The 24,366-nt window shown below is 31.3% G+C and overlaps 3 protein-coding genes and 1 pseudogene across 3 annotated transcripts; all 4 read left to right on the top strand.

Annotated features, from left to right (window-relative positions):
* The first annotated feature begins 8,454 nt into the window (after positions 1–8,454).
* Positions 8,455–10,351, top strand: LOC108567373 (fatty-acid amide hydrolase 2-like). The gene is made up of 4 exons (XM_017927788.1): positions 8,455–9,228; positions 9,279–9,554; positions 9,607–9,744; positions 9,800–10,351. The coding sequence occupies exons 1-4, from the start codon at positions 8,611–8,613 to the stop codon at positions 10,349–10,351; spliced, it is 1,584 nt and encodes a 527-aa protein (XP_017783277.1). The 5' UTR covers positions 8,455–8,610.
* Positions 10,352–12,432: 2,081 nt separating this feature from the next.
* LOC108567372 lies at positions 12,433–14,154 on the top strand (annotated as a pseudogene).
* Positions 14,155–17,663: 3,509 nt separating this feature from the next.
* Positions 17,664–21,801, top strand: LOC108567484 (fatty-acid amide hydrolase 2-B-like). The gene is made up of 8 exons (XM_017927980.1): positions 17,664–17,930; positions 17,984–18,421; positions 20,271–20,382; positions 20,442–20,596; positions 20,772–21,005; positions 21,068–21,235; positions 21,299–21,481; positions 21,541–21,801. Exons 1-8 carry the CDS (start codon positions 17,673–17,675, stop codon positions 21,631–21,633), a joined length of 1,641 nt encoding a protein of 546 aa, XP_017783469.1. The 5' UTR covers positions 17,664–17,672; the 3' UTR covers positions 21,634–21,801.
* Positions 21,802–22,044: 243 nt separating this feature from the next.
* Positions 22,045–24,292, top strand: LOC108567384 (fatty-acid amide hydrolase 2-A-like). Its single transcript, XM_017927803.1, has 9 exons — positions 22,045–22,224; positions 22,328–22,547; positions 22,597–22,814; positions 22,874–22,985; positions 23,040–23,197; positions 23,251–23,496; positions 23,551–23,718; positions 23,777–23,959; positions 24,152–24,292. Exons 1-9 carry the CDS (start codon positions 22,054–22,056, stop codon positions 24,251–24,253), a joined length of 1,578 nt encoding a protein of 525 aa, XP_017783292.1. The 5' UTR covers positions 22,045–22,053; the 3' UTR covers positions 24,254–24,292.
* The last annotated feature ends 74 nt before the right edge of the window (positions 24,293–24,366 follow it).

Raw genomic sequence — 24,366 nt, 5'->3', positions numbered from 1 at the left:
TCAGAATTTCATTCAATTTGAAAAATCGTTTTTTTTTTTTAAGAAATTTATATAATTCGAAAACCGGTTATTTTCAACCAACAAAACCGGTTTTGAGCGTAGATGTAAAATATGAACATGAATTAATTATTTGATTAAAAACACAAATATTTTAACACAAAATCGTATGTTTAATAAAAAAAAACGGAAAATTGGGAAGGAATTAAGTCTCATTTATATTCATTGAAGAAATTTATATAATTTGAAAACCGGTTATTATCAACCAACAAAACCGGGGTTTGAGCGTAGATGTAAAATATGAACATGAATTAATTATTTGATTAAAACACAAACATTTTGACACTATCGTATGTTTAATAAAATAAAACGGAAAATTGGGAAGGAATTAAGTCTCATTCTTAATTTTTGAATGAGATGGATTAGAAGTCATAATAGAAAAATCAAATGATAAAATATCTTCAAGAACCTGAAATCCTGTCCAAAAAAAGAGCTTTTTATATTATAGGGAACAAACACAACAACACAAAATTCACTTTTTGATATAGTTTTCTCTTGAATAAATTTTATCTATAACAGTTTTATTTTTTCTTCATTATTATTTAATATATTTTATAATTTTACATATATTAAATTAATAAAAAATAAGTTGTAAAAATTGTTTCTCTATTTTTTTTGTAAAAATTCGAAAACCGGTTTTGAAGAAAAGTTGAGATTCAAAAACCGGTTATTTTTAAGTAGGTTTTTGTATAAACCATAATTAGCTGTCAAAGTAAATTTAACTCAATCTCATATTAAGTACATTACAAAAAAATATTTAAATTATGAATGAAACTGAAAGTGTCATTTAGCTGATATATGCATATGTATTGAAAATTTAAATATATTGAAATTGAAGGTTAACTTTTGTTCTCTCCTATTGACTTCTCTAGAACTTTCAGACATTATTCAACTATTTCTAAATAACTTTTATTCAAATCATCAAATATCTTCACAAAATAAAATTGTGAACTATACATAGCGTTTCTCACCTTTTTTGCAGTGTAACACAACATATTTGTTTGTTCTTTGCTTTGTCCCAAGGTGACAGCTGTCATTAAAAATTTAATGCTACATACTACAGTAACATCAATCACCATATTTACTTACAGATCAAAGTCTTATTAGATTGTGAAATACCTTTAATTATTTTAGCTTATTTATAAATCATATTAAAGTAATTATTACAACATCAAAATAGGTAAATAATAAATGTAAATTATAAAATTATTTGTTGTTGTAAGTAATGTAAAATAATTAGTTAATTATATTTGCTTATAAATAAGTAATATGTAAAACACGTAATAATAAACTATTCCATGTCTACAAATTAAACAAATTTATTATAATTGTCAAGTGTGCAAAATTTTATATATGTACTAATCTATGAAAAACACATCTAATTATAACATTCGTAAACAACGCTTCTACTCCATTGCAAACGTAATATCTGCAGTGTGCAAGAGTTCCAAAGGAATACTTGGTTGAACTCGGTCCTAGCACGAAGTTGTCTTTCAGAAAATCGACCCGAAAATGAGCCCAGCCCGACCCGAAATCCGGACGCGCTCCTATTATGATTGCGCATTCCCATTTCGCACACCTCTACATCATTAATGTTTCAATCTTCATTAATGCATCATCAAACTCGACCCGTTTTTTGCATTCATCGTATCACATAACGATATTTTATTATACTTTTGTCGCTGTATCCATTTTCACTAGCATTTTAATATTGCATTAATCAAATATTTACAACAATCCGCATTTAAAATCATCGATTTGACAGTTTATTTGACGTAATAATTGTCACAAAAGTAATTTAAATAAAAATTTCATTCAAGTTAATTAATTTAAAAATATTAATCAAGTAGGCTTGAATATATCTTTAGATTATTAGTTCCATCGCGTTCCGCCTAATTGTATCTATTTTATGTATAAATTAAAACGAAATTAATTGCAATTTTCTAATTAAAATTTAGAAAATTACGTAATTCGAATTATTAAATCACATAAAAAGAAACATGTAACGTTTTATAGTTAAAGAAAAATGCCGAAAACAAATTTATTGATTTGTGTATGTTTGGTTGCCAACAATTTTACTTGTTTATACAAAACACCCATTAAACTATAATTAACCGTAATTATATAATGATGAATGTCAATTTGTGTTAATTGCATTTGATTGCGTTGCAGTGTATTTTGATTATATTGTGAATATCACGTGGATTGGTAATTTTAGCATGTTTTCGTCCATGCAATTTCCTCGATTTATATTATAGTATTTGGGATTAAAATTAGAAAATGGTGCGTGTGCTGTTTTACGTATTAATAAATATTTTTAGCTACTGGAATGTAAATATTTTTGTTGCCGAGGGGCACATATTTTTGTGCAGGACTCGGAAAAACGGATGGACGGAGCGCGCGCGTTTCACCAATGAGGTTTATTTTCAGCACAAACTGGAAACGAGAGGAAACTCATCTAAATCCAGACTTTTTATTACACTTCTATGATTTAGCATCAATATTTATAATTTGTAATATAAATAGAAAATGTAATCGTTTCGTAATGATTCAATCAAGTAGAAATAAATTCACAATATGAACATATTTACTGTAAATAATGATTATTTTCACAAACTTTCAAAAAGTTATCATTACAAATTATGAACTCAAACTGGAATATAATAAAAAAATATTTTTATTACAATCTTTAAATAACTAAAACTAATTTCATTGTTATTTAATTAATTGCTGAAAAAAAGTTTTTGTACTTCATTCAAAAAACAACCAATTTGTTAAAGGTTTTTGCTAATTGTTATAATGATTATATCAATTACATAATAGAAACACAAGTTATAAAACGTATTAAACATGTACAGAAACAAGAGATATAGCGTACAGTAAAATGAATACATGCATGTATGTACATATGTAAAATATCGTTACGTGGATTTGTACGCTGTGGTAATGCGACTAGAACTGTAGTGCTGTGGGTCGATATCGAAGCACAAGCTCTTTATTACTCCGTGTTGCATAAACTAGCGATTTTAATTCGAATTAGTACGGATGTATCGATAAATAAAGTTTACGTCTTCCGTGGACGTTTAAGAGTGCAAAGGTCGGAAGGAGAATGAGACGGAAAAGAGGAAAATAATGCCGAAATAATGTATAATAAGGTGATTTCATGTCAAGGGTGTGATGGTTTTATTATACGACCCATCATTTTTCCCCCTTCAAAGCTATTACTTATTTTCCACATTCATATAGGCCGCAGCTATTCAACACCGACCACAGCATTTATTGCGTGAACTATATCATAATTATTATCATTTTTTATTTATATCGTCGTACATAATCTATTTTTATTAAATTAACCCTATGAATATTTGTAGTACAAGTATTAATTAAATCTTTAAGATTCTAAAATGTTTTTGTTATTAATCTTATTGGTAATTTATTGTAAATCAATAAAATATATTTTAGTTTCCGTAAAAATCTATAGTATTCCAAATTATACGTTCTAGTTTATCCTCTTAGATCTTTTGATTTGAAACGATTGGATTGAAAAGCTCTTGTCAAGTTGATTTATTAATAGCTGTTTCTTTCTTACTTGACACAATTATCTACTATTTCAACTTGGATCTTGTTTTCTTCTTGTCGATGAACCTTACTCAATCAGTTATCCTTTATCTTTTGGCTATAATTTTTAAATATATTTCTATTTCTTAGATATATATATCAATTTATAGGTATATGTCTGAGTACACACATTTTGGAAAACATAGGGAATTGCTATTATCCTGAAGAATTTTAATCTTTAGATGAAGCTATGCCTTCTATGTCAAGACTGATTGGTTTTCAAACAGTACAGAACTAACAAAAAAGCAAAGTATGGTAAATTATATGTATCCTAATTGTTTTATTTTAAACATATTGATTTACACTAAAAAATCAGCTGTTGTTACCTATAAGCTGGGCCATGCTGTATCTTTAACGCTCGATAGTGTTGAATTTGCAGACTTACTTTACGGCATAAAACTAATATAGTAAGAACACTTCGTAAAAATCACCTAAACTTATTGTTGCAATACACTTCAATTTATAGGTTCTATTTTATCCTCTTAAATCATTTGCTTTAGAACATTTGGCTTGACTTTAAGCTTATCAAGTTGTTGTATTTGTATCTATATGAAAATATGAAATATTTTTCAATTTTTCATTTAGAAAAATATTAAAAATCCTGAATATATTTGATGAAGTTTGGTACATTAGCAAGAAGAAAACAAAGTTCAAATTGAAAAATGTAGAAAATTGTATTTTTACTTTGAGAAATATTCAAACCTTTTTTTGTGCGGTAGGGACCGTATAAAAAAAATCGCATAAAAAAGGACCGCACAAAAACAGGTTCTACTGTATATTCACATCATTCACGTTTGATTTTAAACATCAACTGTATTCATGGATTAATTATATTTATACACAATAAATTTTTAAAGTTAAAATTATACTTTTTTTTTTATAATTATTAAATTCATATATTCATTGATTAGAGAAAACAATGATTTCAAATATTAGGTTTTTTTGTCCCAAAGTTGTTTATTGTTTATTTTTTGTCTTAATTGTAAATATTTCAAAATATGAGTAATGATAAAACAATAAACTTGAATTAACATGTGTTTTTGACAGAACGTTTAGAAATTTCAGTGTCACAAAAAGGTGACATATTGCATGAAGTAAATAATGTGTTCTTAGAACATTCGAGAGGTTCTTCGTAACATTTCTGTGTTTTCTTCGCACCGTTCCGGAGTAGAGTTGTTCGCAAGAAATTAGCCGCCGCTTGGGATTTAGTTTGTATTAAATTTATAACGGAGCCGCCAACCGCCCCCCAGAATGAATTATAACGCGCGATGCAGTTCGCGATGTGCGAGAGAGGGGGGTTTGGGGTGATTTGGTGCGGCGGTTGCAGAGGGCGGTGGCAGCGCAAGGTTGAGGGTTGGATAGGGAGCAGTGGCGGGGGTTGAAGAAGAAGCAGCAGAAGAGCGCACGCGGGGGCGGTGCCCGCAAAGTGCGGACGGATTGATAAATGGTGCATTCCTCTTCGCCCACCCTCAACAATAATCCGACGGAATTGCTCCCTGATTATCTTCAACAATTTCATTTGCGCTTAAAAGCATTCCGCATCTTTGCCTCATCCGAAATAATTAGAACATAATCGCATAATGTACAGCCAGTTCGGAAATATTATATACGACCTTTCCACGTTTTCGACTTCACCAGACGTCTTTCAAAACGAGAGAATGCCCTCTTGATTAAAATTGCAATTATAACAGGCGAGAGGGATGAATTTTCATTTTGTTTCAAAGTCACGTTATTACGTACATGGGGAATTTGCTATAACTCATTCAGAAATTTAAGCAACGTTAACATTTTTGTATATTACAAGTTACAATAAGTAATAGAATACAGTTTACAGAAAATTGGTGATTATTACCCGCTACAAACTCGCATAAAAATAAAACAATCGTCAAGAAGAAAAAGTCTTAATAATTTGATTTACTTTGAATGAATGAAGAATCTTAAAATCTATAGGTATTCAGAAATATTCCAACAAATACAGATACTAACAATAATAATCAAAACAACAAGAACAACGCTATTTTTTGTATTAAAGAACTCTGCAAGTCAAAATTCCAAGAATTTATTAACAGGTTGGCCTCACATATGTGTGATTTATACAAAAACCGACTTAGAAAAAAACTGGTTTTCCAATCTCAACTTTTCTACAAAATCGGTTTTCGAATTTTCACAAAAAAAATATAGAGAAAAAGGATTTTTCCAACGTATTTTCTATTGCTCACACGAATTCTTCTCTATCCAGAAATGAAAGAAATTCAGTTCTTGCCAATATGGGTTTAATCGTCTTTAGAGCATTAAATAATCAACTAAATTATTCGTTCTTCTCTTTGTACCATATAATTTCTTTTTTAGTAGGTTGAGGCAGGCTATAGTCACATATTCAGTTTTTTTTTAATAATTTGGATACAATCTTGATAATATTTGTCCAAAAAAAACTTAATGATCTCACATTTTCAAGCTTGTGAAAGAAATAAGCTAAACGTCTTTGTGTAAACGTTCTGTGAATTTTGTATATTAACTAAAAAACCTACTAAACTAAAACCTTAGAATTAATTCCAGTTTTCATTTTTTTCAATTTACGTAACAGACACGATTTTGTGTCAACATTTTTATGTTTTTAAGCCTTAAAATTCGGTGTTTAGTTGGAAAAACCGGTTTATGAATTTTAAAAAAATCCTTAAAAAAACGGCAAACCGACAAACCCTATGTATGAAGGTTCAAATTTTGTGAGAGACAACCGACACAAATATGTGATATTATCTAATATGCAGTTTGATATTATATGCATTTAATGTTATGTGCAGTTTATAATGAAAACGATGATAAAACTAAGCAAATACACAAATTTGATCAATTATAGACAGACAATTTGGAAAACATAGATAATTGCTCTGGAGATTTTTTTTTCTCTTTATATGAAGCTATGCCTCCTATGTCAAGACTAACAATAAGGTAAAATATAGTATAAATCTGTATGAATTTATGGTTTTATTTTAAACATTTTGATTTACATACAAAAGAACCGTTTGTTACCCATAAGATAGGTCATGTTGTATTTGTAGCGCTCGAACTATTCAAAAGATACCTAGGAAAAGGACATACTTTTTAAATGGATAACTTCTACAATAGTTTTGAATTGACAGACTTACTTTACTGCATAAAAACTAATATAGTAACACTAAACCTATCACGCGCGTTGAAATTAACGTTTTTGAAATTTCGTTTAGAATTTCCTGTATGTAAGCTACTGTAAAATCCTGTCATGAGAGTTTTTGGACCAACATAATCAACTCAATACACTTATAATGATAAAAAACCTCAGAGTCGGCAATCCTTAATTGTAATAATATAAAGAAATGTGAATGATTTTCTGATTAAACGATTTTACTGATTGCTACTGTGCGCAAGGACACGAACGATCCTTCGCAAGTTCTGTTATCCTGATACCTGTGGCGCTTCCACGCAGACCCCGCAGCCTCCCTGAAATTTCAAATAGTCAAGAGAGAGAAAGAGATACTTTTCATCTTTAAATATTGACTTTGAACTTTATGATGCAAATACACGTGCATGTATTTATTTTTTTAATGACGCTTGAGACAGATGTGTGTTATAATTTGTTAAAATTAAACCTTATTAACTAACATACGTTTAGTTACTGGAAAGCTGTTCATCGACAGGTAAGTTCCAGCTTGACACATTTATGATTAAATTATTGCAATTTGGAAACAATCCTGTTTTTATTATATTTTCGAAGAAATTTTAAAATCTTACTTTCTTCATATTTATAATAGAAATTTTACTATCATTAAAAAACATATATTTTTTATTGTACTTAAAATATATTTACCTTGAAATTATATTGTTATATAAATTTGTTTTACAATAATTTATTTTATTCCTTTTAAATAAACTTATGAGAATCGATTATAAAAAAAAAATTAAATATTTTTTATTTATAATAAAAGATGTGATAAATTCTTCAATGGTTTCAAATGAAATATTTTCGTTTTATCTTAGTGATATTTCATGTTTTTTTTTTACCAGTTGTTAAAGTTTCATCTCAGATTAATCATCTTTCTAATAGTTTTTGTTAATTTGAAGTTAAAACTTCGATTCATAATACTTACAACATTTTCCTTGATTTTATTTTGCAATTGCAATTTTTGGATTTTCATCACAATTATTATTTTATTGTTCTTTTTGTGTTCATTTATTGTTAGTATTTTCATTTTAAACTTGCTTTACATATATTTCATAAATTATATTATTACATATATTATATAAATCTTGTTTTTTTTTCTGAAGAATTCTATTGAGGTAACTAAATAATAATTTATTTTTATTGTCGTAGGTTGTTACCAGTTTAATCATATTATTTGCACGTAAAAGCTATTCGAGATTCACAAAACGCAAAATGTCAGTTTGAGCAGGTACTTTAATACTATTTGGCACTGGGAAACAGTTGGACCTTAGCCAATTGATTTTGTTGTGCATGGGTTTGAAGTTAATACGATTAAGTGAATTGATTTTAATTCAAAATTGTTACATTGCTAAAACGTAAGTTAAATGCAGTTTAATTAAATATATTATATTTAAATAAATTGTTATAACACCGATAATAACATGAATAACAGTGATTATGTGAGAAAAAATAATAATACCTAATGAAACTTTATTTTAAATTGAACTTCTAATATATTTAAATTATACGTTTCGTATAATTATGGTTTGCATGTTGGACTGTCACAGTTTAATGTTGTATAATCTAAACACTCTATAATCTTCTGATCGTAGTTTTAAAGAGAAAAGTATCGGATATTAACAGATAAATATTAAACACTGAAACTTCCTTTCATTAACCAGTCAATTGTATTATGCAAGCACGATATATCTGCGAAGCTTAGAAAGCGCTGAAGATTTTTTTATCATTTTAAAAAGATGATTCGAGCGTTGATCCACGGTTTCTGCTTTCTGTTAACCAAAGTTATGACCATCCTGTATCTACCCAAACTATTATACTACAAATGTGTCTCTCCAAAGAGATGTCCTCCGGTTTCCGATCCCATTTACTTTTTACCTGCCACCAAATTGGCTGCAAGAATCCGAACTGGAGAAGTATCGAGTGCTAGAACCGTAGAGGCTTACATAAACCGAATCAAAGAAGTCAATCCAGTATTAAATGCCGTTGTGGAGGAGCGTTTCGATGCGGCTTTGGAAGAAGCCCGACTGGTAGATGCATACGTGGCGAGAGGTGAGATGAGCGTCCAGAAAATTGGAGAGAAATATCCTCTTCTAGGTGTACCAATTACAATCAAAGAAGTGGTTGCTGTTGCCGGAATGAGTCAAAACGGTGGTTATAAGGGAAACGGTCCAATCCGAAGAGCAGATAAAGACGCGGATTGCGTGGCCCAATTAAAATCGGCTGGAGTCATTATATTATTAGTTTCGAATACTCCTGAGCTTTGCTACAATTGGGAGACGTTTAATCACGTCACGGGAAGAACGCTTAATCCTTATGACACACGAAGAACTTGCGGTGGTTCTTCTGGAGGAGAGGTGATTATAAGAAATTAGCAAAAGTTTAATTTAAAATGTGATTTTTGTAGGCTGTTCTCTTAGCCTCTTGCGCTTCTGTTATCGGAGTCGGATCAGATGTTGTTGGGTCTTTGAGATTACCGCCTACCTTCTGCGGAATTTATGGACACAAGCCTAGTCCTCAACTGATTTCGACTATTGGTCATCTCCCACCTTGCACCGATGAAGAATTGTATAAATTCGTCTTCTCATTTGGCCCAATGACACGATACGCAGTAGATTTACCTATACTTACAAACATCATGGCTAAACCAAATATGAGACAATCGGCTAACTTACTTCAAGAGGTTTAATTTTTGTATTGTTAACGTATACCAATTTGAATATATCTCTTCGTAGGTCGATCCTCAAACTATTAACGTGTACTATATGGAATCGAGTGGAGAATTCGTAACAGATAAAGTTAATGAAGATATTGTCAACGCTATAAGAAAAGTTATTAGGAGACTTAAAATCTCAGGAATTTTTACTAAAAAAGTTATTGAATGATTAATTAAAGTTAAAGACATGCGAATGATTCAGTTAATTTTAGATACAATTGGAGGAGATGTCCGATTCGTTGGATTTAACTTTCTTGTTTCTACTAAATATCAAGACTTTAGAGCATGCTTTCTCTTATGGAAAATCGTTCTGCTTGGAAGTCATTAAAACGTTGTTCTGCATGGGTTCGGTGATACCAAATGCGTTCTTCTACGCTTGTGTTAAAGTCATGTTCAAATGGTTCTCAAGTGATGAAAGAAATCAGCGAAACATGAAACTCGTCGCGGATTTCAGAGAGAAATTTATTAACATTTTAGGCGATGACGGGGTTTTCATATATCCCGCATTTCCAGCTACGGCTCATTTCCACGATCAGATCTACTCCAAGTTTCTGAACACCGCATACTTGGGAATTTTCAATGTGCTAGGTTTTCCAGTCACAATTTGTCCTTTGGGAGTGGACACCAAAGGATTACCGATTGGAATTCAGGTTGTGGCTAAACCTTTCAACGATAAACTGTGCTTTGCCATGGCTAAAGAATTGGAGAAGAATTTTGGCGGATGGACACCCCCGCCTTACACAAAACAAATTCATAACATTTAAAAGGTTATAGTCATTAGACGATTTGCAGTTTATTTATTGTTAATTATAAATAGATAATAAATTCGTAATGGATTATAAACATTAATGTATTAATGTCATTAGGATTGCATATACTTTCTAATTACAGAATAAATAAAATTATACGTTTATTGTTGTATAATCTAAGCACTCTATAATCTTCTCATTGTAGTTTTAAAGAGAAGAATATCGGATATAATCAGATTTATATTAAACACTGAAACTTCCTTTAATTAACCCGACAATTGGATTATGCAATACGATGTATGTGCGTATCTCAAACCGCTCAGAGGATTTTTTTCTATAATTTTAAAAAGATGATTCGAGCGGTGATCCACTGTTTCTGGTTGTTGTCCATCAAAGTTCTGACCATTCTGTATCTGCCCAAACTATTGTACTACAAATGCATATATAGAAAAATATCCTCTTCTAGGTGTACCAATTACACCTGATGAGTCAAAACGGTGGCAGATAAAGACGCGGATTGCGTGGCCCAATTAAAAACGGCTGGAGTCATTATATTATTAGTTTCGAATACTCCTGAGCTTTGCTACAATTGGGAGACATTTAATCATGTCACAGGAAGAACACTAAATCTTTACAATACACGAAGAGCATGCGGTGGCTCTTCTGGAGGAGAAGTGATCAAAATAAATTAGCAAAAATTTAATTTAAAATGCATTTTTATATACTGCTCTCTTAGGCTCTTGCACTTCTGTTATCGGAGTCGGATCAGATGTTCTTGGGTCTTTGAGAATACCGCCTGCCTTCTGCGGAATCTACGGACATAAACCTAGTCCTCATCTGATTTCGACTTTTGGACATTTCCCACGTTGTACGAATGAAGAATTGTTTAAATTTGTATTCTCATTCGGCCCATTGACATGATACACGGTAGATTTACCGTTACTTACCAACATCATGGCTAAACCAAATATGAGGCAATCGGCTAATTTACTTCAAGAGGTTTATTTCTGTTATGTTGACATATACCAATCTGAATATATGTCTTTACAGGTCAATCCTAAAACTATTAAAGTATACTATATAGAATCGAGAGGACATTTCGGAGCAGATATAGTTTACAAAGATATTGTCAACACTATAAGAAAAGTTATTAGGAGACTTAAAATCTCAGAAATGTTTACGAAAGAAGTTATTCTATGCCTAATTCAAGTTAGATAAATGCGAAAGATTTGGTTTATTTTAGATACAATTAGAGGAGATGTCCGATTCATTTGATTTAACTTTCTTGTATATATTGAATCTGCGGACAATGTTTTTTCTTATGAGAAATCGTTCTGTTTGGAAGCAATTAAAATGTTGTTCTGCATGGGTTCATATACGTTTATGTTAAAGCCATATTTAATTGGCTCTCAAATGATGAAATAAATCAGCGCAATATGAAACTCGTTGCGGCTTCTAGAAAGAAATTTATTAATGTTTTAGGCGATAACTGGGTTTTCATATACCCCGGATTTCCATCTACTGCTCATTTCCACGATCAAATTTACTGCTAAACCATTCAACGATAAACTGTGCTTTGCCATGGCTAAAGAATTGGAGAAGTACTTTGGCGGATGGACACCGCCGCCTTACACCAAACAAATTCATCACATTTAAAAGATTATATCAATTTGATGATTTGCAGTCTGCTTATTTTTTGTAAATAGATTTAAAGAAATATTTACTTGAGATAGACAATTATTATTGTTTAATGTCACATTGCGATTCAAGACACTGTTTGATATTATTATATCTGTTGTACCCAAAGTGCATATTATAAAAATGATATTTTCAAAGCAAACATTGATAGCGATGATAGCTGACCTCCCAATAATCATACAAATATGGTGTTTCTCTTACAAATATTTAACAAATTCAATTCTGAGTATAGTTGCTATGAAAGATGGCTTCGATCGTTGTACATTTTCGTATAATCAGGATTCTCGTGTCCATAATATATTACATGTTTGCACCTATTATGAGACTGTTCGACAATAGGAAACGCATTCCAAGGCCAACGAATCCGGTGTTTACTACTAGTGCCAGCTCTTTGGCGCATGAGATATGTAAGTGGTTATAATAAGCAGCTGCAGGTGCTAAACCGTGTTTGATTTTAGATCACCTGCGAGCAGTTGGTTTCTTTATTCATCGAACATTTGAAAGTCGTTAATCCTATAGTGTTTGAATGGCATCGTGGAGGACATATTTGAGAAAGCCCTTGCGGAGGCGAATGAATGCGACAGAACGATTTCAAATTACACCGTTGAAGAGCTCGAAACTGATAATCCTCTGTTTGGTATTCCGATTACCATTAAGGAGAGCGCATCGTTGAAGGGCATGAGCTTGTGTGGTGGGAGCTGCAAAATAATTGGTGTTAAAGCTGAAGAGGATGGAGATTGCGTTTCTAAATTAAAAGCTGCAGAAGCTATACCTCTTTGCGTTACCAACACACCTGAGTTCTGCAATAGCATAGAATGCTACAACTTGGTCAGTGGAGCCACTAATTGTCCGTACAATACTCTCTACAATAGCGGAGGATCTTCCGGTGGTGAAGTTAGTTATTATTAAGTTCATTATTAAATCAAAATTTAACAATTGTAATAACATTTTAGGGCGCATTGATTGGAGCTGAAGCCTCAATTTGCGGAATAGGTTCAGACATTGCCGGTTCCATAAGGATATCTTGTGCCTTCAACGCCATCTTCGGACACAAATTTTCACCACGTAACACGCTAACTTTATCTAATCAAACCAATTACATCAATTCAATAACTATTATTGCAGATTTTGATCAATCACTTTCCTTACAAACAAGATCCCAAAATATATGTTGACGTTAGGACCAATGACCAGATACTCTGAAGATCTACCGTTGATAGCTAAAATTTTAACTGGAAACAAAGCGAAATTATTAAAGTTAGATGAACCTGTAATTGATTGAAGCTAGATTTTCAGCATGAATTTCATTATTTTTAATTGCAGGTGAAAATTGGTTTGCTGAAAATTTTGTTTATGGAAGCTTTGGGTAACGAGTTTGGACAGTTGAAAGAGCAAAAGGAGGTCCGATCTGCTATTGAGAAGTCTGTGGATTACATGGGAAAAACTTATTGGTCGATCCATAAGCGAAAAGAAATTTAAGAAGCTGGAGATTTTGCGCCGCTTCTATTATCTCGATAAACGACATGGATCTATACAAAAAATGTGAACATTCCAAATTTAATTCCATAATTCTTAATAATTATTTAAAAATTTAAGGTCAATGTCATAAAGGAAATGTTCAAATACATTTTCGGATAATCAGATTTACCCTATAACACGCTTATGATCTTGTTCTTCAGATCTTTTCCTTCGTTAACCGTCGGGGACATATCTTTGTATGAAGATGATATTGAAGAATTGAAAAAAGAGATTCTAAATTAAAGTAAAATTCATTTACCTAATACACAATTTTTAGTTCTCTGAGTTAGTAGATAATGGTGTTCTCATCATGCCATCATTCCCAACATCGGCATTCCCACATAAACGTTGCTTTTATGCAAGTATTGGTTTCGTATACTCAGCCATAGCAAACGTGTTAGGTTTACCTACAACTGCCCTACCTGCTGGTGTTGGCCATACGGCATTACCAATTGGAATACAGGTAAATTCTTGAAATCACATAATAACTTTATACTTGAATCGAAATTTAGGTGATGGCTGCTCCAAATCAGGATCGATTATGTTTTGCTGTAGCACAAGAGTTAGAGAGTTATTTTGATGGATGGAAACACCCCTTTTAATTTATTTTTATTTACATTTTAAAATTAAGATTGTTGTACATAAATAAACTATTATAATAATAAGGAATTAGATGGATTAGAATCTTTAGATTTAAAAAATATTAATAATATATATGACTATTGCAGTATTACTTAGTATTAATTGAAGGAATTAAATCTTTTTTAATTATAGAAGAAAGAAACAGTTTCGAATGGTCATACAAGGTAGGCAACCACGTCTACTTCAGTAAGTAAGTTTTTTTAATTCACATCCAGTTTAACTCTTTGAGGGACGGTGGTACACGCAATGTACTATATTTTAAACATGCCTAGTAGTGAGTTATTATAATTTTCTAGAAATTGGTTGGTATGTCTTTTTTTTTTTTTTTTTTTTTTATAAATAGAGATTTATATCAATTTATTTATTGATATAAATCTCTCCGGCCCTATTTCTACCCCTTTCGGGTTTAACAGCCACCACAAATTTTTGTTGATTTTCGGAATTGAACCAACGACATTTCGTATCAGATGTTCGTGATACAGGCGACCATAGCCACACGGCTACGGCCGCCCTTTGGTATGTCTTGACATGATGAATTTTGATAGTCCATACCATTCAGTTGACGTAGTTGTCTAATTCAGTTGTCTAGAACTTTGTTGGGTCTAGAAATTTGGGAATTTTTGGCTCCTCAAAGAGTTAAGTAAATGTATATAGTTGAAACATATTCAAGGAAGTAATACTCCCTGTCCGAAAATATGGTATACAATTGCGAAAACAATTAAATTTTATTACCACAATAATAAAATTATTAAATACAAATAATTTTAGTGTAATCCAAATTTACTTAATGTGAGATTTAGCCTTGTTGAACGCTTCTTTTGAACAAATACATTTTGTATACATTTCAGTTAATAGACTCTCACGACGAAGTTTTACCTGATTTATATGTTGGAATTTATTGAAATATTCTCCTCCTGTTAACATAATTGATTCCATACACGTTAGTAATGTTATAAAAACGTAGTTAAGAGTATTTCTCTCTAATTTATTAAATTCATATTGAACACATTAAATCTATGCAACAATTGTGTTTGGCGAAGCTTCAAGTTGTAGTAATTAAATAGAGTAAAAAAAAACAAATCGAGAACGTTTAAATCGGTAGTGGTTGTGACTTAAGTTGAATAATCCAACCATCAGTAGAACCATGTTCTAATTTTTCTTTGTTCTTCATATACTGTAATAGCTCTTGCAAGATATTTATCATTAGTCAATTGCTTCGATTTGGCATATTTTCTTTGTATATTCACGTTATTTGGGTTAAATTTTTCTATTATATTTTTCTTAAAAAAAAACTAGTTTATGGTCTTCAAATTCCAACTTAACTCAAAAGTAACGACTGTTAAATATGTTATGTTATTTAGTTATTAATGTAAGTAATAGCTATATAATGAGTATTAACAGTTGCTTTCGAAACTCTAGATAATCTATGATTTTCTTACAAATGTAGATCATATTTTCGTACAGAGGGCGTAATATTTATTGCAACAATAAATTACAAAAAATGAAAAAAAAACTTAATGCAATAATAATAATAAAATTCAACTGCTGCATATGTCTTTCTGCTCAATGGGATATACTATTTTTGTATTAGATTAATGTAACAAATTTAAATACAAAGATAAAAATGTACTTTAACATGCTAAAAATGGGTCTATATCGCAGCCCGACAACCGAAAAAAATCCCGACGTTCGACATCCCGACTATATCAAAATCTCGACAACAATAATCCCAACTGTATTAGAATCTCGACAACCATAATCCCGACTATATCAAAATCGCGACTGTATCAAACATCGGGAATTTGATTGACGGTATTTCAGTTGTCGGGTTTGCGATTGCGACCGGCTAAAAATATGCATAAGTTATTTTTAACTTTGATTATTTTATATATGTAAAGATAATTGGATACAATTATTTAATATAAATATATAAAATCCTTTCTTCTTATCAACTTCTGATTAATAATTATAAAATACAATGCGTATATTTGGTTGCATACACATACTTATTGATCACATTGAGATATTCTAGATAAATTATTCTAAAATTGCAATTTTCATCGAAAACAAAAGGAATTTAACCGAAAAAAAGAGCTTATATTTCATTTTTATAAATTAATTTTAACTAGAATCCATAATATTTATTTTAAATCATATAGTTAATTTTACATATTTACTTAAAATTTAAATATGCTACAGAAAGACTTTGGTCAATAGCTCTAAAAGATCCAAACATTATGTAATAATACTAATGAAAACTCAATTATTCATAGAATTTTTTAAGAAATTCTACTTAGTTCGGAAACGGAAACCACAAGAATCATAGATTAGTTAAAAAAAATCTTTTTTTATCGTGTATTATCAAAATTTTATAAAGCAAATCTGAATATATTCAATGTTAAAGTAAAAGTAATAAATAATAAAATTTAATTCCCTTTTTATATTTTTGTTATTTATGAATATATAAAAACTTTTACGTTGAATCAAATTAGAATTTATTATGTGATAGTTGCACAAACAGACGTTATACAATTCTAAAAATATCCGCGCACAAAGATTTGTATAATTTCAAGCAACTCATTTTATACATTAACAATTTTATTTTTGTCATTTTCTTAAACAATCATTGTCCTCGTGATTAATGCATGACTTGTATGCATTTAAATGTTTATAATTAAAAGTAGAAAGAAGCTAGATTGACGGGAATGAAACATAATGTAAGAATCTGTTGAATGTGAAACATTTTTTCCAGGCTGCGTCCTTCACTTCCTTTCTTTACTGATTTCACTTTCTCGTCTACTGTTTTGCTCCCAATACACGTCCTTTATCAATAAGCAACAACATTGACTTTGTTTGCTTTAAATAATTGAATATTTTAAATGCACTTTGGAACTTCTCTTTAAATAATCATAAACAAGAGATTGGTTAAACAAATCTACAACAAATCATAAAAAATAGAATTTTATTAAAATCCATAAAAAAATGTATTGAAATTAAACTGAAGTAATTTTATTGATGATCTAATTTTAAAAACAGTCTGAAAATTTTGATAATAAAATAAGAAATTGGTTAAAAAATTATATTCTTATATGTATCTAAATATTCAAATCAATTTTATATCAAGATTTAATTCTTTATCTTGATAAAAATGAAATTATCTGTAAATTTTTGAACTTTCGCTTTTACTTAATTATTGAACAAAACAATTATCTGTAAAGTCTATGTCAATAATTTTAAAACTGAGTGCTTTTAATTGATTAATTATTAAAAAAAACTGGATGCACTTAAATCTATATCTGTGTATAATTAAAACGTTTAATAAAAAAACAGCTCTTAATAAATATTTTCGATCTTGACCTCTAATTCCTCGTAATGAAAATGTTATATTGGTTTTAACGAATGCGTGTCGCCAGAGAGGACAAAAAAAACCTGTTGGAGTTTTTTTTCTGCGTTACACAAATGCATGCCTCTATGTCCAATGTTGTTGGTGTTATGTAAGTCGGCTGCAGCGAGAGTAGCAACGTGCAACGCGCTCTCAGTTTCGCCTTCACCGCTGACCACGATGGACATCCTGCTAAGGCTGATGACCGGCTCCATCGTCGCGATATTCACGTTCGTGCGGTACATGAAAATCATCCTGTTCTTCTACAGAAAGTACACAAAGGTATCACCAATCACCAACAACGTGCTGAAGATCAGTGCCTCTAAAGTGGCGGAGAAGATCAGGAATCGAGAGGTAATTTGTATCATAAAAATTAAGTTGTGTCATTACTTTACGTTTGTTTTCAGATCAAAAGCTATGATTTAGTTAACGCGTACATTCAGAGAGTCAAAGAAGTTAACCCTACGATTAATTGCGTCGCTGAGGATAGGTTCGAGGCGGCTTTGCAAGATGCAAAGAAAGTAGATCTTATGTTGGACGATGATAACGTGGATCTGGATGAGCTGAGGAGAACGAAACCTCTTCTGGGGCTTCCGATCACCATCAAAGAAAATTTACCTGTTCAAGGCTTGAGTTCGACTTTGTGCTCGAAGATTCGTATCGGATTCAAAGCAGAGGAAGACTGCGATGTTGTGGTTAAGGTTAAAGCGGCAGGTGCCATACCGATTTTGGTATCGACAACACCTGAGTTCTGCATGTGCATGGAGACATACAGCAAAGTCTTCGGTATTTCCAATAACCCTTACAACACGATGCGCACCACCGGAGGTTCTTCTGGAGGCGAGGTAAGAGGTCCACATCATCTGCTCTAATTATAAAGCGTCTCTCGAGTGTTTATATTTCTCGCGTAAAAAGGAATTCGTTTGTCTCCTGTAATAACATTCTATCTTTAAACGTGCGTCTAAATTTAGAACTCCACCGCGACTTTCGGTCAGGATGCGTTGTCTGTAAATATTTATCATACAGCTGATGGCCGACAAATCTTGCGCTGAAACATCACTTCATGTGTGTGTGTGTTTTTTTTTACTCAGCACGCAAACAGATCAAAATTAAAACAAAAAATGACGATTCTCGAATGGACTTTGCGCTTTGATCTCGGATTGCGACAACGTCATTATCAATTAAACGAATTTATTATTAACTAGCCAATCATAAAGAGAATATTGTTAAATATTATATTGCTATGAACACATAAAACATCTACATTTTATAACTAGCTTTCATAATGGTTTTAGATAATTGCTACGTGAGTTTATAATTATTTGGGAAAAAAAAATCTAAAGAAAACAAACAATCGTATATACTGCAATTACTGCTTGATTATTAACAATCAGTTGCCACGAGCACGAACATTATAATTAAATGTTTTCACTTTTGGAATCACGCATCATATTCGTGGCATATTTAAAATTATCAGCTAAAACGTACGCAAAACTGTTTAATATTGAAAGAAAAATAGAAATCATTGAATAACTATAGAATTTATTGATTACAATAGTTGAATCCATAACTAAAATCAAATTCATTTCAGAGAAAAAACGTGTTAGTTTAGTAATTATTAAAGAAGAATTTTTATAGAAGTCATAAATTCACAAATAAACTTAAAACAAAACTAAAAATAATAGTTTACATACTTAATTATTGAATAAATATAGAATTTATTGATTGCAACAATAAAAAAACGTAATAATTGTATAATTATAGAATATTTTTTACATAAATCATAGCTTTTAAAAGCAATAAAAAAACTGTTTAAAATATACTAGTTTATTGCAATAAGTGTGTTTAAATTCAAACTTTCATTGAATGCAATAATAGAAAAAAACGTGATAATTATTGAATAAGTTTATAGAAGTTTGTTATTTGTAAAAATAGTTTATGCAAGGCACGAACGTCGATACAAATTTAGAATCTGTCTGAACGTATTCAATCAATCGGTCGATGTTCAATGCCCAGGTGTTCTGTTTCTTATTTGCTACATCAAAATGTAGCACACGTCTCGAATATTGTATATGTTGTAAGAGTAATGAACTAAAGTCCAAAAGTCGCGAACGTACATTTCACTCAGATCTAAATTGTTTTGACTACAAAATGTGTATTTCTAAAATTAGTTAATTTATAGTTTCGGTAATAATTTCAACATTGAAACTGGATTTTGAAATCTAAAAAAATGAATTCATAAGTAATATTTTCTATATAGAGAAATTCATTTAGGAAATATTGTAAAAAAATAAAGACCAGAGGAGAAAAATAAAGAGTTTTCACTTAATATTAGATCAAAAAATATAAGCATGAAATATATAGAGATTTTGTTTAATGCAAGATTAAAAAATGTATGAGTAAGGTGAGAAATACAAAGAGTTTTCACTTAATACAAGTTCAATAAATTTAAAAGCAAGGAGAGAAATTCAAGGCGTTTTTATTCAAGGTAGAAATCAATTTACGGGAAATAATTGTTGTGTACCAAGATAATAAAACTGGTCTTCAAATACGGGAGACAAAAATTAACATTTAAAATTCGAAGGACGCAGTAAAGGCTGATCGAAACTGCAAAATAAAAAATCGTGCTTTAAAATATAAATTTATATATAAAAGAAAATCTCGTTAATGTTATTCTAATTATTGTTTTGTTAGGGAGCTTTGTTAGCAAGTGGAGCTTCACTAATCGGAGTTGGATCGGATTTGGCTGGTTCCATTCGCTTCCCGTCTGCATTTAATGGCATTTTCGGTCATAAACCAACTCACGGTAATGATTATTATAAGATATTCCTCGATGTAATTCTAAGTTTAATATTTACTGTTCAGGTTACATTCCTACCAATGGATCTTTACCTGAATCTGATAACGAGGAGTTTAACAGGTACCTGGCAATTGGTCCAATGGTGCGTTACCCAGAAGATCTCAGATTGATGATGAACGTTTTAGGTGAAAACATGGGTAGTCTCAAATTGAATGAAAAGGTATGATTAACTCAAATTTTCACATATTCGAAATTGACATTGTAAACTTGAAGATTTAAAGTATTCTTATAATGTTGATTGTTGATTGAAAATTATTTTTTATCGTTATACTTATATTTATTAGTGGCAACAAATATATTATTGCTGTAATTATATTGTGTTATTCAATTTTCAGGTAGATTTAAGTAAAATTCGCGTTTTCTTCATGGAAGATTGCAAGACGAACTTTGGTCTGGTGAAAGTACAAAGGGAAATTAAGCAGGCGATTCGCGATTCCGTCCGACATCTTAAGGATAAATGTCAAGCAGAGATCAGCGACAAGAAGTTCCAGAATTTGGGATTATCCCCGGAAATGTGCTCAGCTGCATCCAGTACTCTGGAATACGTGTCTCCTCTCAGAGCCGGAACCGTGAGTGAAAATATGATGTTAGAAAATGTCGTATTTATTTATTTTTTTTTATTAATTTACAGGAAAAATTCTGGGCCGTTCCACAACTTCTGATCAATGCGTTCAGCCTGTCCCGTTTCTGCGAATACACTATGGTCCATGATATTCTCGACACTGTCACCAAGTGGACGCCAAAACGCAAAGTCAAGAAGTACTTCAAAGTTATCGATGAGCTCAGAGAAGAAATGGCCGTAAGGATTCTATAAATCTATGATGAGATGTATTAATCTAATCCTATAAAATAATCATTTTAGGAAAGTTTACGAGATAACGGTGTGTTTTTGTATCCGGTTTATCCGACAACCGCCCAAAGACACAAGGAATGGATGCTGGGATACGCTTCCATCTATTACGCATTTATTGTCAACATCTTGGGTTTCCCATCCACCACAGTTCCAATAGGTTGCGACAGGAAAGGACTTCCAGTGGCTATACAAGTAAAAATAAATCTACTTAATGTTTAGTAAACTTCTTAATGTATCCAATATAATTTTAGGTAATTGCCAACATGAATCAAGATAGGCTTTGCCTTGCTGTTGCTGAGGAACTTGGAGAAGCCTTCGGTGGATGGATTCCTCCTTCAAATTAATAATTAAGACTGACTCACATTTAAAGAAAAGATGGTCCAGTGCAAATAGTTTTTTTTTTTTAATTTTGATAAGAGGGTTATCAATATTTTATAATTACTTCAATTCCGTGTTTAACAGTAATAATCTATATGTTAATATTTTGTAATTTAATAAAGAACAATTTATTTCTCATCATAATTAATGCATAAATCATGGATAATTATGAATAGATATGTATGTATAAATTTGTTTTATTTATTCACTGTTTACAAATATTTAAAAAATGGAGTTTACAAAGGTCGCAGCGATTTTATAATTACAAAAAAACCGCATAAACAGCATCGTTGCAAAAAATGTTGACTAGAGTTCTAATGATCGATAATTCGCTTATATAAACACTAAATATGTTGTTTACGAATTTAGTTCGAGTTTGAATCAAGATGAATCTGCTCGTGAGATTCGCCGGGTTCCTTGCAATACTGCTCGACAAAATAATCACTCCGATCTTGGGATTATTAGATTGGCTTCCGAAACCTAAGATTCCCGCAATCACGGATGAAGTGTTGTTGTACAGCGCTTGCAGACTTTCGCGGATGATCAGAAATAGAGAGGTAACATTATAAAAAAACACTTCGATTATTTCTACTACAAATTTAAGAAAATCAATCAATAAGTCAATGAATGTTAGTTTTATTTAAAAAATTCTAATTTTAGCTGAGCTGCGAATACGTCGTAACAGCATACATAAACAGGATCAAAGAAGTAAATCCGATAATAAATGCGGTATCTGATGAAAGATTTATCGAGGCTTTGGATGAATCAAAGTCCATCGATTTATTTTTGAAAAATACTAAAATTTCCCTTGATAAATTGGAAAATCTGAAACCGTTCCTTGGGGTTCCCATCACGTTCAAGGAGAGCTGCGGGGTCAAAGGTAAAATACACAATTCTTAAGATGTTTCTTACATATATTTACGTACTAGGTCTTTCTATGAGCGCTGGATCTTGCCCACGTAAAGATATTAAAGCTAGTGAAGATTCCGAGGCTGTGAGGCGATTGAAATTAGCTGGATTTATACCACTTTTAGTCACGACTGTGCCTGAATATTGCGTCTCTTTGGAAACGATTAACCTTTTAACTGGATGCACCAGAAACCCGTACAACATTAGAAGAACTAGTGGAGGATCTTCAGGCGGAGAGGTTATTAAGAATTTTAAAACTGTTACATAATAAAATAATTAATATTTTAATGAACTTAGGGTGCACTGATTGGATCAGGATCTTCGGTGGTTGGTTTAGGCACAGATTTGGCTGGATCGATTCGGATTCCTTGCTTGTTCAATGGAATCTACGGCCATAAAACTACCTCAAGTATTCCATAAGTAATTATTTCTCAACACAATAAACTTAAGATTATATTTCTAGATGCTGTACCTTACACAGGTTTCTATCCGGATAGTTCAGATAATAGAACTTACGAATACTACTCCATTGGTCCAATGACCAGATACGTGGAAGATCTCAAACCTTTATTGAAAATCATCTCCGGACCAGAAGGATCCAATTTGAAGTTAGATCAAAAGGTAACCGAATCTGTATCATTTTTAACATTTCAATAACGCATTTCATATTGAAGGTGGATTTGACGGAACTCAAAGTGTTATATTCCAACAGTGAATATAACCTCTTCGGAATTCCAAAAGTGCAAAAGGAAATTCGTGATGGAATCAATGAAGCCAGAAATTTTCTGATCTCGAATTACCAGATGGAAACCGAAGAAATTAAGATACAAGATTTAAAAAAAGGTTTTGAAATAAGCGCTATGATGTTCATGAGTTTGAAAGGAATGCCCAAATTCTTGCAGGATCCGCAAAACCCTAAAGTAATAAAAACCTTTAATGTCAAATTATCGAATGAATGATTTTTTTTTGTTTAGGAAGAAGCCAATCTTTTCGTGGAGATTTTAAAAAATATTTTAGGTAGAAGTCGTTTTTCACTTTACTTGCTTATGACCATAGTGTTCTATAGATACAACGGTTTTATGCCCAGGAAACATCTGCCCTTTTACCAAGAGAAATTGGAAACCTTAAAGAAAGCTTTCTTGGTGAGTTTAAGCATAAATGCGATTTGTTACAGTTTGTTTACGTGTTCTGTATTATTAGGAGTCGTTAGGTGATAACGGAATTTTCGTGTATCCAACGTTTCCAAGTTCCGCGTTTCGACATTACCAGGTCTTCACGAGGATGTACGGCGTTTGCTATTCCATGATCTTCAACGTTATGGGTTGTCCCAGCACTCAAATTCCAATTGGATTCGACAAACATGGAATGCCCATTGGCTTACAGGTAATTATCATTAATAACAATTACTAATACATTTTTTTGATATTTATTGTTATTAATTAATAAGAGAAGTTAATAACAAATTGTTTGGTATAAAGTAACTATTGTTGCCTATTTATTGTTAGAAGAATTGCCTAACATCAAATTATAGGAATTCAAATTATGCCATTATGTATCAATATTTGATTGTTTTAGATCGTAGCAGGACCGAATCAGGATAGGCTGTGTCTTGCAGTTGCCGAAGAATTATCCAAACATTTCGGTGGTTGGGTTCCACCGACTACAGTAGAAATTTAAAAGATATTTAATTAATTTATTTATCTCACTTTATATTTGAATTGCAAATAATTTTAGAATTATTTATGTATTTAAGTAATATTGAAAGTTTTATATAGATTAATTAGTGATTA

The sequence above is a fragment of the Nicrophorus vespilloides genome, unplaced genomic scaffold (genome assembly GCF_001412225.1).
Source record: "Nicrophorus vespilloides isolate i.1.1-1 unplaced genomic scaffold, Nicve_v1.0, whole genome shotgun sequence".
Taxonomy (NCBI): Eukaryota; Metazoa; Arthropoda; class Insecta; order Coleoptera; family Silphidae; genus Nicrophorus; species Nicrophorus vespilloides.
This window is presented reverse-complemented; position numbering and strand designations above follow the sequence as displayed.

Coding starts and splice junctions, on each gene's coding strand:
- LOC108567384 (XM_017927803.1), top strand. CDS start 22,054: ATGAATCTGCTCGTGAGATTCGCCGGGTTCCTTGCAATACTGCTCGAC. Junction 22,548..22,596: donor GGAGAGCTGCGGGGTCAAAG/GTAAAATACACA, acceptor TTTACGTACTAG/GTCTTTCTATGAGCGCTGGA. Junction 23,960..24,151: donor GAATGCCCATTGGCTTACAG/GTAATTATCATT, acceptor TGATTGTTTTAG/ATCGTAGCAGGACCGAATCA.
- LOC108567373 (XM_017927788.1), top strand. CDS start 8,611: ATGATTCGAGCGTTGATCCACGGTTTCTGCTTTCTGTTAACCAAAGTT. Junction 9,555..9,606: donor CGGCTAACTTACTTCAAGAG/GTTTAATTTTTG, acceptor ATCTCTTCGTAG/GTCGATCCTCAAACTATTAA. Junction 9,745..9,799: donor CAGGAATTTTTACTAAAAAA/GTTATTGAATGA, acceptor AGTTAATTTTAG/ATACAATTGGAGGAGATGTC.
- LOC108567484 (XM_017927980.1), top strand. CDS start 17,673: ATGTTGTTGGTGTTATGTAAGTCGGCTGCAGCGAGAGTAGCAACGTGC. Junction 17,931..17,983: donor AGAAGATCAGGAATCGAGAG/GTAATTTGTATC, acceptor GTTTGTTTTCAG/ATCAAAAGCTATGATTTAGT. Junction 18,422..20,270: donor GAGGTTCTTCTGGAGGCGAG/GTAAGAGGTCCA, acceptor TTGTTTTGTTAG/GGAGCTTTGTTAGCAAGTGG.